The 20,313-nt window shown below is 46.3% G+C and overlaps 1 protein-coding gene across 1 annotated transcript in view; it reads right to left on the bottom strand.

Annotated features, from left to right (window-relative positions):
- stab2 (stabilin 2) overlaps positions 1-676 on the bottom strand; it is a 173,861-nt gene extending 173,185 nt beyond the window's left edge. Inside the window, exon 1 of the mRNA XM_078567771.1 lies at positions 558-676. Coding sequence (XP_078423897.1) covers positions 558-647 — 90 coding nt within the window. The 5' untranslated portion in view covers positions 648-676. The remainder of the gene's footprint in view (positions 1-557) is intronic.
- Between the last annotated feature and the right edge of the window lie 19,637 nt (positions 677-20,313).

Below are 20,313 nucleotides of genomic sequence, written 5' to 3'. Positions count from 1 at the left end.
TTCAATGATTAGATGCAACTTTGATTAGTTTTAAATGGAACAATATAATTTAAAAACAATCCCTTAAATATGTGCAATCGCAACACAGTACAACCTGGGACTAATGACATGAACCTTGACATCACAGAGTATTACAGCATGATGGAAGGCCATTCAGCCCACAGTGCTTGTGCAGGCTCTTATGAAAGAACCATTCACTTAGTCTCACTCTTTCCCCATAGCCCTGCAATTTCTTTATCTTTTCAATTATATATCCAGTTCCCCATTTGTTACTCAGTATTGAACCTGCTTCCACAGTCCTTTAACGCAGCGCATTTCAGACCTTAACAGCTCATAACGGTAAAAAAAAAATGAGTCCACATCTCCCTCCACCAATACTTTTAGCCAATTGCCTTTTAAAATGGGCTTTGCTGTGGCTGATTTCCTTTCAGCTGTTACTGTCTTGTGGCAATGATTGTGTGTGGCTGCGGCACTCTGACTGAGGTGCTCCTGGGTGCCACATGGTTTAACGAGCAACAAACGAGCAGCCTCTTCCTAGCAACGAAATGCCCACTTACCTGGTCCCCGGGCAAATTTCCAGGCAAACAGGCTGTCAGCTCAAGTAACGTCAGTGCCAATGGGAAACTCGCGATCCACTGTCCTCTCATTTCGCCAGTGTCCCTAGTACACAACCCCCACCCCCACTAGAATTCACGGTCTATTTTAGTTCCTTTTCCAAAAAAAAAACCAAACAGGAGTGAATTCCTCTGCAGTTTTCCTTTGCGTTGTCCTGTGCAGTTTCTTCCTTCCCATCTCCTTGCCCTTTTACAGTCTACGCTCTCCTCCTCCGCCCACCACCCCCTGCAACACCCCTTTTCCTGCAGGCACACACCATCAAGTGTAAAACTTGCTATCTAAGGCTGCAGGACACTTGATAGCTGTCAGCGGGCTGCAGAAATTGCAAGCCTGACATCTTGTCTTCCTCCAGTGGCTTTTTTTTTTGTTGTTATTCAAATATAAACAATACAGCAGAATTGGGGCTGGAAAATGAGAGGATTTCCTCATGGGCACCCCCCCCTCCTCCTCCCCAACCTTCTTTTTAACAGCGATTTCGCCCTGCCTCTCCCAGATGGCTCTGAGAGAGGGAGTTGATAGGGTTTATAGGGTTACGCGCCTCGATCAAGGAGGCTTTACGCTGGATGGAAGCTGCAGGGAGGCTCCCGAGATACAGAAAAACTCTCGCCGTTCCTGACTTCCTCTTTCTCAAACTCGCTTACCCGCGCAAAATCTTCGTACGCCCCAACGGGGGCCCGGATTCAACTTACCCGCGGTTTTAAAAATGAAAAAATATAGAAGCCAGCTTTAGAAAATGACGAGAAAAAGCTGAATAAAGTTTAAAACAAGACAGGCGTCCATGACGTGTTTCTCGCAGTAGAAAATGCGCACGGTGGGTGCGCTGTCTGCCATTGTTTTCATGTGGAAGTTGCTGGGATTTAATTCCCGATCGCAGTCCACCTCCACTCTCAAGTCAAGTACTGTCAGCATGACACGTTTTACACTGTTCGTGTTTTTTTGTTTTATTATACAATTTCTCCAGTAAATTTCTCTTTAAATTTATTGAAAGATGCCTTTGATCCCTTATACGTGTAACATTTCAGGATGGCTAGAACCCTATCTCTTTGACTCCCAGGGCAAAGTGTGTTTGTCGTTCGTGATTCCCGTCAATGGCGGGACTTTACTGAATCCTCCTGCCTCGGGAGGCCAGGAGATTGTGGGGTTCAAGCCCCACTCCAGGGCTCAAGCACCTAATCCAGGCTGACACATCCAGTGCAGCACTGGGGGGCATGCTGCACTGCCAAAGGTGCCGTCTCTTGGGCCAGATGTTAAAGCAAGGTCCTGTCTGCCTTCTCAGGTGGATGCACAAGATCCCACATCACAATTTCGGTGAAGAGCCGGGGTGTTCTTCCGCCCCCCCCCCACCACCCCCCCCCCACCCCCCCCACACCCCCCCCCCCCCCCCACCCCCCACCCACACCCCCCCCCCCCTCCCCCCCATGCCCTGGACAATATTTATCCCTCAACCATCACCATAGACATCACCACCTTGCTGTTTGTGGGATCTTGCTGTGCTCAAATTGACTGCCATGTTTCCTGGATTACAGTCCAGAAAAGTACTTGGTTGACTGGCAAAGTGCTCTGGGGCACCCTGAGCTTGTGAAAGTCGCTATATAAACGCAAGTTCTTCCTTGCTTTTTCCTTGGAGGGACTAAGGCAGGAAAATTCCTGGAAGCTGATGCTATTCCTTTGCAGGAAGTGGGGCGGGTTTCTCATCTGGCAGCTCCGAGGGGGGTGTGGGGGCTGGGCTCACAGCTGGGTGGGCGATAGTCCTGTGAGGATAACCAGGCTGGCCGGCACTAAGAAACTGCTGATGCTGGTGTAACTTTGGGTTGTAGGAAATGCGAAACGCAGTGCAACCCAATGATGCCTACCCCGCACCCTCTTTCGCAAAACCCACACAGTAACCACCCCATTTTCTAGTGACCACGTCGTTAAAAGATGTCGCAATTCTGGTGCCGGTTCTGGAGGGGAGATTATCTTAACCAAAAACACGCATGCTGTTTCCTGTGATACCATGTGGAGACAGCGCACTGCTTTTCAAAGATACAACATGACTCACTGATTGCTAGTAGGAAGGTTGCATAGGCGACAGCCTATGTCATGAGAGAGAGAGTTACACAGTGACCGGATGGGCTAAGGTTTGGCGGATGGGGGTAACATGTGGCAAGATGTGAGGTTGCCCACTTTGGTGGTTAGAATAGAAAAGCAATGGGTTATTTAAATAACCCATTGTACAGCTGGGTACAGTTTTGGTCGCCCTACTTAAGGAGCGATCGGAAACACTTCAGAGAAGGTTCACCAGGCTGATCCCTGGGATAAAGGGGTTGTTTCATGAGGAAAGATTGAGCAGGTTGGGACTATGCTCGTTGGAGTTTGGAAGAACGAGAGGCGATCTTATTGAAACATATAAGATTCTGAGAGGGCTTGACAGGGAGGATGTTACCTCTCATATAAGGAATCTAGAACGAGGGGGCAGAGTTACAGAATAAGGGGTCTCCCATTTAAGACAAAGGCCAGGAGGGATTTATTTTCTCGGAAGGCCATTAATCTTTGGGGTTCACTATCGCAGAGAGCAGTGGAGCCTAAGTCATTGAGTATGTTCAAGGCTGAACTAGCCAGATTTTTGGTCTGCAAGGGAGTCGAGGGTTTTAGGGGGGGACAGGTGGGAAAATGCAGTTAAGGCCATAATCAGACCATTAGCATCTTGTTGAATGCATAGCAGGTTCAAGTTGCCAAATAGCCTATTCCTGCTTCTACTTTTTTATGTTCTCACGTTCTAATGATAGGTCACACCCACTGAGGTGCCTTTACCCAATAACCCGTCACGGAATCAGAAATAGACCAATGATTGGTGAACCACAGAGAGAGACTCACTATAAATAGTATAACTTCTGTTGGTCTTGTTGGCCTTGCATTGTGCAGGGCTTTAATGTGTTCAGGTTAACGATCCAATGAAGTGTAGGCTGACAGTTGGTGAACTAGATGTTGAAAGGAGAAGGGTTTGCATTTTTAAAGCGCCTTTTATGACCTGAGGACCACCTCAAAGCGTTTTACAGCCAATCAAGTACTTTTGAAATGTAGTCACAGTTGTAATATTGGAAACCTGGCAACCAATTTGCGCACAGAAAGCTCCCACAAACAGGGATAGGATAATGATCAGATAATCTGTTCAGTGAGGTTGGCTGAGGGATAAAGATCGGCCGGAATACAGGAGACAAATCCTGGGGAAGAGCATTTCAGAAGTTGTCAGTGACTTCTCTTTGTAAAAAAAGAAGATTGCGAGAAGGAGATAGCAGCAGCAAACCTTCCTGAGTACAACTGGCCCACCCACGTAAAATGGCGGCATGGCCCCGAGGCACACCCGCCCACACCCACTCCCCCACATCCCCCACCTCCGACGGGGGGAAAATTTTTCCCCGGAGCTCAGCATCAGCCCTGAAGACCAAAGTACAGATGAACTCATTCATGTCACTGCTGTTTGTGCAGTCTTTCTGTCCTCGAATTACCTGCCACATTCATTAACAAACAAGACAGTCTAGACTTCAAAAATAACAAATTGGCTGTTATGCATTTTAGGATGTACTGGGTTCGTGGAAAGCAAGTTGTTTCTTTCTATTTATGCCCTAAAAGCTAACAGGAAATGCAGTGCACACCCATATTCAACAGAAAAACCTAATATCAAATCATTGAGAAAAGCCACAACTTCCATCCAATGTTCCCCCTTGTGGCCAACTCCACTATCCTGTCCCCCACCCCCCTTATCCTTGACTCCCTTGTCGATCAAAAATCTGTCTAACTCAGCCTTGAATAAATTCAATGACCCAGCCTCCACCGCTCTCTGGGGAAGAGAATTCCAAAACAAAAACAGAATTACCTGGAAAAACTCAGCAGGTCTGGCAGCATCGGTGGGGACGAAATCAGTTAACGTTTCGAGTCCTCATGATCCTTCGGCAGAACTCAGAACATGCATTTCCTGTTAGCTTTTAGGGCATAAATAGAAAGAAACAACTTGCTTTCCATGAACTCAGAATTCCAAAGGTTAGCGGCCCTCTGAGAGAAGAAATTCCTCCTCTTCTGCATCTTAAATGAAAATTTGAAATTCGCCTGCAAGAGGAAACATCCTCTCAGCCTCTACCCTGTCAAGCCCCCTCCGACTCTTATATGTTCGATTACGATCACCTCTCGTTCTTCTAAACCCTAAAGGGTATCGGCCCAACCTGCTCATCCTTGCTCATAAAACATCCCCTTCATCCCAAGACTCAGCCTAGTGAACCTTCTCTGCACTGCTTACAATGCAATCGCTCCTTAAGTAAGAGACCAAAACTGTACACAGTGCTCTAGGTGCGGTCTCACCAATGTGCTGTACGGTTGTAGCAAGACTTCCCTACTTTTGTACTCCATCCCCCTTGCAATAAAGATCAATATTCCATTTACATTCCTCATTATTTGCTGTACCTACAGGCTAACCTCTTGCGATTCAGGCACAAAGACACCCAGATTCCCCTGTACTCCGCTATTCTGCAGTCTCTCTCGATTTAAATAATATTCTGCTTTTTACCATTATCATGCAGGTGCAACCATGCCAGGAAAATTGAGGTCCCGGTGCCCTTAAACAAATCTGCTGTGCACTTCAAAACAAAGTTAAAGGGTACGTGCGTGGCTTCCATTATAGTCCAAGTAGTAGCAAAACAGACAAAACTGGAAATTGAAAGAAATGTTAAAGGCGTTTGTGGTAATCATGGTCTTATTTAGTGTGTCATATACCTTTAATAATAATACTTGTTAAGGAAGATCACATGATCTTTAGTAGCCAATAGGAGAGTAGCGTAGGCTACCTCTGTAGTTAGTAGTCAGTTGTGTAGAGATAGAGTTGGAGTTGGAGGCACACGTGTAGTTGCTGCTGAGCACTTTTGTGAATAAAGTAAAAGTTTCCACCTAAGAAGTGTCTGCTGATCAACTCTATCAATAGCACCAACTGGGACACCATTCATGACAGCGCTATACAAATGCAAGTTGTTCTTTTTGTAGAAGAAATAATATAATGGAACACAGATGATTCAGGAATAGATAGGCTGCTCTGAACCAGAATCTTTCATGGGATGTGGGCTTCGCTGGCTGGGCCAGCATTTATTGCCCATCCCTAGTTGCCCTTGAGAAGGTGGTGGTGAGCTGCCTTCTTGAACCGCTGCAGTCCATGTGGTATAGGTACACACACAGTGCTGTTAGGGAGGGAGTTCCAGGGTTTTGACCTAGCGACAGTGAAGGAACGGCAATATATTTGCAAGTCCGGGTGGTGTGTGACTTGGAGGGGAACTTCCAGGTGGTAGTGCTCCCTTGTGTCTATTGCCCTTGTCCTTCTCGACGGTAGTGGTCATGGGTTTGGAAGATGCTGTTGGGAAGGGAGCTCCAGGATTTTGACCCAGCGACAGTTGAAGGAGCAGTGATATCGTTCCAATTAGACAGGATAGTGTGTGGCTTGGAGAGGAATCTGGAAATAACCTGTAAAGTAGATGGCACATCATCAGGATTGAACCAGAACATAGTTAGATAAAATCCAGTGTGGTGTGGAAAGCAGAACTGTTCATTCTCTGAGATTAAATGCAAACAGGTCATTCTTGCTGGAACGGTTCCTGGGATGAGGGGCTTCAGTTATGTGGAGTGAGTTATCAGAAAACTTGGTCGGGGTGTTGAATGGTTTTGATTGAGCTAATTAGGAGAAACGGTGTCCAATGGCAAAAGGGTCAGGAACTAGAGGACACAGGTCTAAGGTAATTGGCAAAAGATCAAAAGGCAACGCGACGAAACATTTCTAACACAGCGAGTTGTGGAATGTGCAGCCTGAAAAGCTGGTAGAAGCAGATTTAATAGTAACTTTCAAGAGGGATAAATACTTGAAGGAAAAGAAATATAGGGCTCTGGGGAAAGAGCAGGAGAGTGGGACTAATTGGATAGCTCTATAGGAGAGGCGGCACAGGCACGATGGGTCAAATGGCCACCTTCTGGGCTGCACTCATTGTGTGATAGTGTGGCCATGACATTCAGGTCAGTAATGTTACTGGAGATGATGATACTGAGGCCAATGCCCTTCCGAGGTGCATCGGTGGCTTCCAGCAAAGCCCCGCCATCTTGAGGTGTTACAACTGGATGAGGAGGAATGAGCTGGCTCCACTCTTTTCCAACCTCCTCGGTTGGTCACAACAAAAGTTTGATTAAAATTCATCCCCCATGGATAACTTTTCCCAATTCAAATGTGTTTCCTTTTTAATAAGGAGCTAATCCAACCAAGTTCTCTTGAGTCAAAGAAAGAGTAAGCTTATTAGTTACTAAAAAACAGAGGAAAAATATTAATAGACACCAAATACACAGACACACACACACACACACAATACACAGACACACACACACAGGCACACACACACACACACACACACACACAGACACAGGCACACACACACAATACACAGAAACACACACACAGGCACACACACACACAACACACAGAAACACACACACACAGGCACACACACACGCATACAGACACACACACAGACACAGGCACACACACACAACACACATACACAGGCACACACACACACAAACACATACACACACACACACACACAGGCAGACACACACAACATGCACACACACATAAATAGACACACACACATACACAGACACACACACACACAGGCACAGGCACACACAGACACACACGCACACATACACACACACACAGACACACATGCACGCACACACACACAGACAGGCAGACACAGGCACACACACAGACACAGACACACACACACAGACACACATACACACACAGAGGTACACATGCAGACACACACACACAGATACACACACACTGACACACAGACTGACACACACACACAGACACACACATAGACACACACACACTGGCACACTGACACACAGATGCACACTGACACACACACATACATACACATGCACACACACACACTGACAGACACACAGACACATACACAGACATACACAGAGACACACACAACACACACAGAAACACACAGAGACACACACAATACACGCACACAGACACACACACAGACACACACACAGATACACATGCAGAGACACACACAACACACACAGACACACACAGACACACACACACATACACAGAGATACACACAAACACACATGCAGAGACACACACAACACACATACACACACATATTTACACATACACACAGGCACACTGACACACACACAGACACACACACTGACAGACACACCGACACATGCAAAGACACACACAGAAACACACACAGAGACACACACACACAGACACACATGCAGAGACACACACAACACACTCAGACACACACACATAGACACACACACATATGCAAAGATGCACACAGACACACACGCAGAGACACACACAACACACACACACACACATACATACACACACGCACACACACACACACACACACACAGACACACACACAATACATACAGAAACATACACAGACACACACACAGACAATCACAGGCACACACGCAGAGACACACACACAGACACACACGTAGACACACACACAACACACACATACAGACACACACACACAGACACAGGCACACATGCAGAGGTACATACAACACACACAGACACACACACACACTGACACACACACACACAGACACACACACACACTGACACACACACACACAGACACACACAGACACAGACACACACACACACACACTGACACACACACAGATCATAAGTAAGAAAGTAAAGAGTCCATATAAAAGTTAAAAAGAATAGACCAATAAGTCCTTGGCTTGTTTGTGAGACAGATGGTGGTATGTGGTATGTTGTGGCCGTTAAGTCAGATGATTCCAGTAGAACTTTGAAGCTGTCCTTGTTGGCTTTTCAGTCTGTTGGAGACACTTACTGGCTTTTCCCCAGAGGAAGAGATGACCTTGTCTCCGCAGGGATGACTGAGGAGGCTGCCCTGTTTCTTCCTGCTTGTTGTCAAACTGCTAAAACACAAAGATAAAAGCAAAGTACTGCGGATGCTGGAAATCTGTAACAAAAACAGAAAATGCTGGAAAAACTCAGCAGGTCTGACAGCGTCTGTGGAGAGAAAAGCTCAGAGCAACATAGCTTCAGATCTCTGAAGAAGAGTCATACAGACTCGAGACTTTAACTCTGTTTTTCTCTCCACAGATGCTGTTATACCTGCCGAGTTTTCCCAGCATTTTCTGTTTTTGTTTCTGCTAAAACACACTTGCCTTCAGCGAGAGAGAGAGAGAGATCTCTGTTGTTTTTCTTCTTGTCCCTGCCGCTGCCAAAACACTGGTCTTCAGCCAGCTTTAACCCACTTTCCCGGTGCATTCCTGGGAGTTGGAGATGGGCATGTCTTTATTCCACAGTCCATTTTGATTTCATCTCAGAAACTTTTTGACACAGTCTGAGATATAAATCGACAGGGGATGGTTTCTGTGTGTCTGAGGGGGATGTAACTGACTGGGAGGACAGTTTCCATCGTCTTCACAAACACAGGAGATTGAAGCCCAGCCCTTTGCATCTTCCATGTCTTCCTTTCCAGTGTCTCTGTTTGAATTGGGCCTTGACACCTCTCCAGGTGCGACATCCCATGCTCCCTCAGGACAGGTCTGTCAGTACAACCCAGATAGGAATTTTCCAGAAGGTGGTCACTTTACACTATCAGCCTTCAGTGTCTTTTCTTGTACCTTCTTTAAAAACATAGGTCTTCCCTAAAAGTTCAACCTGCCTGTGATTGGCTGGTGAAGTCGCAATCCGTTTTTGTGACAGGCGGGTGATCCCTGCAAACACCGGGAACAACGGAACTGATGAGGACATGAGGGGTACACGGCCCTACTGGTCCATGTGACGCCCATTCTCCAAACTCGGACCACGCAGGTCCATTGGATGAATTTATGCGTCATGCAACAAAGATCAAGCGCTTGGCTGGAAGATGGCGCTCGGCCTCAGTGCTACATAAAGGGCCAGTCAGCAAGGTGCGGGTGTGATGCTTCTGACTTGGGTCTGCTTAGGTTAAGTTTTTTAACCAAGCTTTGCTTTGTGTTTGGCGTTGGTTTTTCAGGACTGGTGCTCACTGTCCAGGAGGGACACATGATGACCTGACCCAGGTATGGGGACAGTGGCTGTGGTTCTCTGTCTGCAACGTGTTCAGGAAATGAAGGGGAGGATGCACAGAGGGGAAGCTCTGTCAAGAGAGAGGGGGAGGAGGGCTCTCCACAGAAGACCCTGCTCCCCTTGGAGGTCCGAGAGTACTCCTTACACCTACACCTCACCCAGGAGCAGTGCCTGAAGTGACTCAGGTTCAGCAAGGAGATGCTCACTGAACTTTGCCACCTCCTGGAGTCTCACAGCAGGTTAAGCCAGTGGTTGTGAAAGGTCACCTTCACTCTCAGTTTTTACATCTCTGAGTCCTCCCAGGCAGGAGCAGGAGGCATCAGCAATACCTTCCAGTGTGGCATCCATCGCAGTGTCTGGGAGGTTATGGAATCCATCTGCTCCAGATGAGGGCAGTTCATTATTTTTTCACTGAGGAGTGCCAAGCAGGTTGAAAGGCCATGTGGCTTTGCCAGGATAGCAAGATTCCCAATGGCGCAGGGAGCCACTGACTGCACACACATGAGTCCCACCACATCTCAATGGGTAGAGGCAAAATCGAACTACAAGTGCTACCAGTCTCTTAATAGGCAGCTGATGTGTGACCCTACCAAGACCATCATCATGATGAATGCCCGCTATCCTGGCACCAGCTGAGATGCATTCATACTGTGCCACGATCTTCAGGCCTTCCAGAAGAACCAGAGATTGGTTGCTGGGGGACATGGGTTACCGGCACTGTGCATGGCTGCATAACTCCCACCACATGTGCAGAGTGGGCTTTCAACGAGAGCCACTCAGTGCATTATGGAGCCGGAAATGGGCCTGTTTGAACCACGGTTCCACTACCTTGGCCGCTCGGGGACAGCCCTGCAGTTCATGCCAAAGCGAACCTCTTGGTGGCCCACTGCTTCCTCCAAAGCCTCACCTTTGTGAAGGGGCAGCCATCACCTGCAGGGGTCTGGGATCCAACTCAGGCAGAGCAGGAGGAAGCAGGGGAGAGGCACCTCGTGGCCCCTTTTAACTGGGCGAGAGGTGGGAGAGCAGATCAGTGTGAGAGGCTGGTGGATTGGTGAGTAGGAGATGGGATGTGAAGATGCATTGATCACATACATCAGGTCATTAAACTTCTCCTGGCCTTTGCTACCAGGTCCTCAGGGACAGACTTGCAGCATTTATCCTCCCGGCAACTTGCTCCCACTACCCGTGGAAACGTTGCTTATCTCTTTTAGTGGACCCCTGACACTAGAGCATCGACTGTGGCATATAGGAATCTCCCTGGCCTGGTGCTACACTTTCCTTTACTTTGATTGGTTCAGTTTCAATGATTTTCAGCCCCCATCTAAAAGGGACAGACTGCCTTTAAGAGCTGGGACAAGTTTTTAGGCCAATCTGCTGTGGGTGCGGCCAGTCAGTAGTGTGGGTCATGCTTGGCCTCACGCAGAAATCATGGGAATGAGGAGTGTTCTGATCCTTGTAGAGTCCGATAACTTTTACAAAAGAAAGGAAGCCCCACACACTGCCGATGGGAAGAAAATCACTGAACAAGATTTCACTTCTTAAAATCTTTACTGTAACAAACCAACTTCAATCAACATAACTCAAACATTAATTTACAGGTGAAGAATATTTCAAATAAAAATGTAAATTTTGCTTCAAATAGTTGATATAACAGAGATATGCCTCATGTAGCTATAAGCACTCGTGTTACTCCCTGAACAAATGTGGTACCATGACAGACCTAAAAATGAGGTGTCAACCTGGTGAAGCTATAATACAGGACTACTCGCATACCAAACAGCATAAGCAGCAAGTGACAGGCAGAGCTAAGCGATTTTAGGTTCTGCTAAGGCCACTCAGCTCCTGACCTCATTACAACCTTAGTTCAAATTTGGACAAAGGAGCTGAACTCCAGAAGTGAGGTGAGAGTGACTGCCCTTGACATCAAGGCAGCCTTTAACCGAGTGTGGCATCAAGGAACCCCAGCAAAACTGGAGTCAATGGGAATCAAGGGGGAAACTCTCTGCTGGTTGGAGTCATACCTAGCACAGAGGAAGATGGTTGTGGTTGTTGGAGGTCAGTCATCTCAGCTCCAGGACATCACTGCAGGTGTTTCTCAGTGTAGTGTCCTCAGCCTAACCATCTTCAGCTGCTTCAACAATGACCTCCCTGCCATCTGTTATGACCCACCCCCAGGTGAGGTTCCCCAGAGTTGTTGATCCAGGAGAGACCCCTCAATTTGTCACGCTGTGACTGGGACATGGCCAAATTGCTATGCCCTGGGTGAGGAAGGATGAACTCATTCCATGTCTTTATTCAGCACCCGCTCCCCTCCCTTCTGTTGGGTGCAACAAGATTTAATCTAATAAAGGATCCCTTTCGTGGATACCTTTGTCTCAGACCCAATCGTTCTGGTTTTGAAGGAGCCAATGTGATCAGACTTTCTTGAGCTAAAGGTAAGAGTAAGTTTATTATCTACTGAAGGCAAGAAAGGATAAAGCACATGCATATACGTCATACAGGTTAAAAGTAAAAAATTAGCTTGAAATAAATGAGTACATACATATATATATACAAAAAGGGTTACAGAACAGTACTTGACACGTGGGGATTAGGTGATTGAGTGTTGTAGCTGTTGCAATTTGAGATTCCAGTAAAATTGACTCCGGTAGATGAATAGTTGGATTTGAGGTTCCGGTAGAGTTGTCTCCAGTAGACGAATAGTTGGTTTCGAGTTTCCAGTAGAGTTGAATTCGGTAGAGAGGGAGAGAAATTGGTATACATGCAAAATGGTGATTTGCAAGGGTACTTTTTTTAAAAATTCATTCACTGGGCCAGCATTTATTGCCACTGTGCGTGGTTGCTATTTCTGAGTGAAACTTCCTGCATTTGCTCTCTCTCAGAACACCCACCAACAGACAGACACCGGGGCAGCTTCTCAGCTGACTTTTAACCCCTCCTTTGTATATTCCAAGTGGGAAGAAAATTCACGAATCTGTCTGGGCATTGCTCACAGGATTTCTTGATGAGATGATACTCATCTCTCATTGTACCCCATTGTCTCTACAGGAAGGAGCAATTAGTTTCTGGATGTCTTTAGAAGTACCTTGTCTGGCAAAAGGTTGGGGGCTCCATTACTTCTTAGGGAGTCACCCTGCAACATTCCAGTCAGTGGCTTGTGTGCAGTTTTAAAGTCAGGTCTTATTTTTAAAGTCTAATATTTCTGGTCACAATTCAGTGTTTCCTTCATTATCATGACACATCATAAGGTCAGAAGTGAGAATGATCGCTGATGGTTGCACAATGTCCAGCACTATTCGCAACTCCTCAGATACTGAAGCAGTCCATGTCCAAAGGTGGCAAGACCTGAACAATTTCCAGGCTTGGGCTGAGAAGTGGCAAGTAACATTTGCGACACACGAATGTCAGGCAATGACCATCTCCAACAAGAGAGAATCTAACCATCGCCCCTTGACATTCAATGGCATTACTATCATTGAACCCCCCACTATCAACACCCTGGGGGTTACCATTGACCAGAAACTGAACTGGACTACCATTTAAATTTGTGGCTACAAGAGCAGGTCAGAGGTTGGGAATCCTGCAGCGAGTGACTCACCTCCTGACTCCCCAAAGCCTGTCCACCATCTACAAGGCACAAGTCAAGAGTTTGATGGAATACTCTCCACTTGCCTGGATGAGTGCAGCTCCAACAACACCCCCATAAACTTGACACCATTCAGGGCAAAGCAACCTACTTAATTGGCATCCCATCTCCAAACATTCACACCACCACCGACAGCAGTGTGCACCATCTACAAGATGCATTGCAGGAACTCACCAAGGCTCCTTAGACAGCATCTTCCAAACCTACAACTGCTACCATCTAGAAGGACAAGGGCAGCAGACACATGGGAACTCCACCACCTGCAAGTTCCCCTCCAAGCCACTCACCATTCTGACTTTGAAACATATCGCTGCTCCTTCACTGTCGCTGGGTCAAAATCCTGGAACGCCCTCCCTAACAGCATCGTGGGTGTACCTGCACCACAGGAACTGCAGCTGTTTAAGGAGGCAACTCACCACCACCTTCTCAAGGGCAATTACGGTTGGGCAATAAATACTGGCCTAGCTAACAACACCCACACCCCATGTGTTAATAAAATAAAAGTGCAATCTCACAGTCTTTCCAACTCCCCCTCCAATTTGTAGAATCTCTCACTTCCTATCAATCATTTCAGCCCTTAAGTCACATTCATCAGCAACCATATTCCATCCCAAGTTCCCAGACATGGCTACCATTAACAAGTCGCACACCTATGAACCCTCTCTTACTTGAGCCATGACTGTTCTGATGGCACAGAATCCCCGTAGACTCCCTTCTCTGACCCCTTTAAACATTCTGATGGGCTGTGGCAACATTGAAATAGCAGCAGTGGGTATTGTCCAATCCACAATCCCTCACTCTTCCTGTCTTCAGTGCCCTGTCATTCCTAACTGTATAACACACAGAGTAACACTGTCTCTGCTCTATGCTCAGAGGCCTGCTTCAACACCAGGATCTACCTGAAGATTGCCAAACAGAAAACTATTTCATTTGCAGAGAGCCTGTTTTGCTTTGCGCCAATTCCCAGAGTTCTGAACTGCCTGCCACAAAGACAGGCTGAAAAACTCAACACCGCTGCAATTATCTTTCTGTTTACCCTTTTCTCCTTAGCTGCCCACTGCCATAGCAACCCTAGGTCACATGGGCACTACTTGGCACCCAATGATGTCTAATAAGGAAGACTGTTAACCCTCTTTCCGAATTCTTCCCAGCATATTTTGTTCCAAAAGAGGCACTGCACAAAGGAAAAGACATGCTTTTCCCAGCATGTGGGTCATCAGAGGAGACAGTGTGAAATCTGTGTGCTGACTGCATTAAAAGGGAAAAGTACAGCCGGATCACGTACTGTGACCCTGTGTGGAGTAGCAACACAATCCAATTTTTAGGCTTGTGATTGAGGTGTTATAAATTAAGTAATTAAACTAAAGAGCCACCAGGTGGTGCCAAAGGCCCGAAACGTCCACAGGAATGACCTGATTGTAGGAAGCCTGAAGCAAAGCTATCCTATTCCCGTACTCTTGATTTTCCCACTGTTGTACATCTTAAATAATATATCAACTGCTCAGAATCTAATCCTACCACGATTTAAAATACCTTAATCACACCTTCTCTAAACCTGCCTTGTACCTTGATATTTTTGTACAACTTTCGTTGCTTTTGGTTAAATCCATTGTTTTGTTTTCAATTGTCTTCATACCGTGACTACAAGAGCAGGTCAGAGGCTAGGAATCCTGTGGCGGGTAACCCACCTCCTGACTCCCCAAAGCCTGTCCACCATCTACAAGGCACAAGTCAGGAGTGTGACTGAATACTCCCCACTTGCCTGGATGAGTGCAGCTCCCACAACACTCAAGAAGCTTTACACCGTCCTGGACAAAGCAGCCTGCTTGATTGGCACCCCATCCACAAACATTCACTCCCTCCACCACCGACACACAGTAGCAGCAGTGTGTACCATCTACAAGATGCACTGCAGGAACTCACCAAGGCTCCTTAGGCAGCAGCTTCCAAATGCACAACCTCTGCCACCTAGAAGAACAAGGGCAGCAGATAAATGGGAGCACCACCACCTACATGTTCCCCTCCAAGCCACTCACCATCCTGACTTGGAAATATATTGCCGTTCCTTCGCTGGGTCAAAATCCTGGAACTCCTTCCCCAACAGCACCGTTGGTGTACATGTACCACAGGGACTGCAGCGGTTCAAGAAGACAGCTCACCACCACCTTCTCAAGGGCAATTAGGGATGGGCAATCAATGCTGGGGACAATAGATTTCTCCACAGTTCTTTCACCAGATCTGAGGTCATTTACTACTCTGACTCACATTTGCATGCGTCTTCAACATCCCAAAGCGCTTTGCAGGATCAAGCACAAAACTTAACTCCAAGCTACATAAGGAGATTTTAGGACAGGTGACCAAAAGCTTGGTCAAAGAAGTAAGTTTCAAGAAGCATCTTAACGGAGGAATGAGAGGCAGAGAGGCCGCGAGGGAATTCCAGAGCTCAGGGCCTCAGCATCTGAAGGACGGCCGCCAACGGTCAAGTGATTAAAAGGGGTTGCGGAAGAAGCCGTCATTGTGACTTGCAAAAGCAAGAAAGTCTTGCATTTATACAGCACCTCTCATGTCTACTGGATGACTCAAAGCACTTTACAGTCAATGAAGTACTTTGTGAAGCACAATCACTGTTGTAATGTAGGAAAAGCAGCAGCCAATTTGCAGACAGGATTCCTAGCCTCTGACCTGCTCTTGTAGTCACAGTATGAAGACAATTAAAAAAAAACAATGGATTTAACCAAAAGCAATGAAAGTTGTACAAATATCGATACAAGGCAGGTTTTAGAGGAGATGTGATCAAACTCCCACAAACTGCAATGTGATAGTGATCAGATAATTTGTTTTTGAGTTGCCGATTGAGGGATGAGTATTGGCCAGGACACTGGGGATGACACCTCTGTGAAATAGTGCTTTGGGGTCATTTAGATCCACCGAATAGGCGGATGGGGGCTCAGTTTAATACCTTATCCAAAAGGCAGCATTTCAGGCAGTGCAGCACTCCACCAGTCCTGTACTGGAGCATCAACCTTGCTTTTGTGTTCAAATCCTGGTGTGGGAACTTGAACCTACAACCTTTGACTCAGAAGTGAGAGTGCTACCAACTGAACTATAGCTGACACAAGGGTGAGTTTGGAGATTTTGGTGGGCTGGAGGATGTTTTTTATAATTCTTTCATGGGATCGCGAGCAAAGACTGCATTTGTTGCCCATCCCTAGTTGCCCTTGAACTGAGTGGCTTGCTGGGCCATTTCAGAGGGCAGTTAAGAGTCAACCACATTGATGTGGGTCTGGAGTCACATGTAGGCCAGACCGGGTAAGGACAGCAGATTTCCTTCCCTAAAGGACATTAGTGAACCAGATGGGTTTTTACAATAATCGATGGTAGTTATTATGGTCACCATTACTGAGAGAGCTTTTCAATTCTAGATTTATTAATCACTAGCATTTAAATGCCACCAGGTGCCCTGTTGTGGGATTGGAACCCATGTCCCCAGAGCATTAGCCTGGGCCTCTAGATTACTTGCGTTTACTGAGTTGCCCGCATGGTCTATCGTATCTTGAGTAACTCTGGTCTGACTCAGGTAAGTTACTTCAAACTACGTTATTAACAGTATATACAAGATAAGCTACAGAGCAGGTACATCGCTCTTGAGCACTGACTGCTTCATCTGCTCCAACGAGTCTCTAGCACGTGACTGCTGATGTCACTGTTACATCATGATGCACATCACTATCTCATTACCATAACTATTAACCCATTGTGCTACAACTCGTCGGCAGTGTCACGGTCACTGGGTCAAAATCCTGGAACTCCCTCCCTAACAGCACCGTGTGGGTGTACCCTACACCACATGGACTGCGGCGGTTCAAGAAGGCAGCTCACCGCCCACCTTCTCGAGGGGCAATTAGGGCTGGGCGATCAGTGCTGGCCCAGCCAACCGCGCCCACATCCCGCGAAAGAATACATTTTTTAAAAAACGCATTTTTTTTCTTGGCCGTCGCTCTCGGGATTCACTTTGCTGGAGAGTAGTGAGCCTCTGTAGTATACGGCCGGCTGGTGCAATGGCTGCTGCTTCCTTTCAAGAGGGAGCTGGGCCCTTCTCCCCGCTATAATTCCTTCCTTGTTTTCCTCGCTGAGTCAGTCTTTACCGCGGTGACTGCTGCTTTTATGACTTCTCTTTTCACTGACCAATTGCTTGCCTCTGCGCCGTACATCAGGGGTGAGGAGTTGGAATGTGGCACTCACATAAGCCTATCTGGGCGGATCGTAAATTAAGTGCGTGCAAAACACAATCTGCCTTACAATGCTTTCAGGAAAAGGAAGGGTCGCTGACCTGTTCTTTAATTGAAAGTCTGCCAGTTAAATTATGACTGCCCTCTGGGTGAGCTTCACAGCTTTGCCTCCAGTTTCCTGTTTACGCTGCGGGTCAAAGGTTTGAGCAGACCAACCTCAGGTTTCCCATGATTAACACAGGCTGAATCTTTATCTGTTTCGTACTGGGACCGAGTACGATTTAGTCACAGGGCGAGCTTTGTGTGCTCCCCTCCAATCGCTGCATCCATCGAATTATACCTGGTTCATTCACTGACCGGGGTCGATTTCCACTCGTGTCATCTGGCCTTAACGGGACATTAATGGGATTTAAGTGGAGTCACTAGCCCCATCGCCCCTCATCGCCATCAGCGACGAGACGGGCTCCATTTCGAAAGGGGCTTACTGCCAGGTGACCAAAGCATCCAGCCCCTTCAGCATCTTTCTCCTAGAAAAGAGAAGATTGAGGAGTGGCCGGTCTGAGAGGTCTTTAAGGGTGTGAAAGAGTTTGTTAGGGTGGATGCAAAGAAGGTCTTTCCACTTGCGGCCTCTTCCTGTGCTGCGAAATGGTCTGATGTTACAACACTCCCTACTGTAACACTTCCCCAATTCTCACACCCCATGTGTTCATCCAGCTTCCCCTTAAATGCATACGCCAGTCGTCTCAACTACCCCTTGCGGTAATGACTTCCACATTCTCACCCACTCGCTGCTTAAAGATGTTTCTCCTGTATTTGCTGTTGGATTTATTAGTCATTATCTAATATTTATTGCCCCTAGTCATAGTCTCGCCCATAAGTGGAAACATCTCTTTGCCGTCTAACAAACCCTTTCACAATCTTAGAGGCCTGTGTCAGGTCAACCCCTCAGTCTTGTCTGTTCCAGCTTGCTCAACCTTTTGCTGGTTAACACACCAGTCTTTGAAAATGCATTTTAAAATTGTGCAAATATCAGCAAGCATGCAGGCGTTAGAAGGAAGGATCCATTGCCATCTTAACCATAATTAAATAATTATCTGCAATTAAATCATTATCTGTTATTAAATCATAGGAGTTTGAGAGGAGGTTTAATAGAGGTGTTCAAAATGGAGTAGAGCGGGAGAAGCTGTTTCCACTTACGAGATGGTCAATAAAATAAACATCAGACGCAATTTAAAGGTAATTGGCAAAAGAAGAAGAGTGGAGATTAAGAGGAATGTTTTTATGCAGCAAATGATTCTGATTTGGAGCGCGCAGCCCGAAGCAGATTCAATCGCAACTTTCAAAAGGGAATTGGATAAATACTTGAAAAGGGAAAAGAAAAATTGCAGGGCTATATGGGGAAGGGTCAAGGGGTTGGGACTAATTTCAACAGTTCTACCAAAGGGCCAGCACATGCGAGATGGGCTGAATCACCCCCTCTTGTTCTGTAAGATTCTCTGATTCTAACCCGTTTGTAAAGAACCAGTTTACAAAATCTATAAGGGTATTGTGCGCAATTAAGGCATAAACTCATTTATACTCCCTGTCAGTGTTATCTTTAATGAAATCACAACCCTGTAAAGGAACAACTTATGATTGCTGAGTTGCATCTATAATGAAATCATAAACTCCTTTATAAAGAAATCATTTACCATCTTGCTTTGCATTATCTGCAACTCAATCGTAAATCTGTTTATAAAGAACCTGCTCACAATCTCTGTGTGCACTATCTATAATTAAATCATATACCTGTTTACAAAGAAGCCAGTTTACAATCTACGCGTTATACACCATTAGATCATAAATCTGTTCATAAAGAATTGGTTTATAATTTTGAGGGCATTTTCCCTGGATGGCGCGTGCTGTACAGAGGGAGCGCTGCACTATCTGAGGTGCTGTCTTTCAGATAAAGACATTAAGCTAAGACCCCATCTGCATGCTTTAGGCAGATGTAAAAGATGTTATGGCACTATTTCGAAGAACTAGAGGACTATCCCCGGTGTCCAGGCCAATACTTACCCCTCAGTTAAAATCACGAAAACATATCATGTGGCCATTATCACTTTGCTTATTCATGGGAGCTTGCTGTGTGCAAATTGGCTGCTACATCGCCTAGATTCCAACAGTGGCATAGAAATATAGTTTTGTTGAAGGAGACAACCATTTGAAGGACAGCTGGACGTGATATGTTCCACAGAACCATAGAACACTACAGCACAGAAAAACAGGCCATTCGGCCCTTCTATTCTGTGCCGAAATATTATTCCGCTAATCCCATTGACCTGCACCTAGTCCATAACCCTCCAGACCTCTCCCATCCATGTATCTATCCAATTTATTCTTAAAACTTAAGAGTGAGCCCGCATTTACCACGTCAGATGGTAGCTCGTTCCACACTCTCACCACTCTCTGAGTGAAGAAGTTCCCCCTAATGTTCCCCCTAAACCTTTCCCCTTTCACCCTAAAGCCATGTCCTCTTGTGTTTATCTCTCCTAATCTAAGTGGAAAGAGCCTACTCGCATTTACTCTGTCTATACCCCTCATAATTTTGTAAACTTCTATCATATCTCCCCTCATTCTTCTACGCTCCAAGGAATAAAGTCCTAACCTGTTTAATCTTTCCCTGT

Source organism: Cetorhinus maximus, chromosome 22 (assembly GCF_964194155.1).
Source record: "Cetorhinus maximus chromosome 22, sCetMax3.hap1.1, whole genome shotgun sequence".
NCBI classification, from domain to species: domain Eukaryota; kingdom Metazoa; phylum Chordata; class Chondrichthyes; order Lamniformes; family Cetorhinidae; genus Cetorhinus; species Cetorhinus maximus.
The sequence above is the reverse complement of the archived record's forward strand: the minus strand, read 5'-3'. Positions and strand labels throughout refer to the sequence as shown.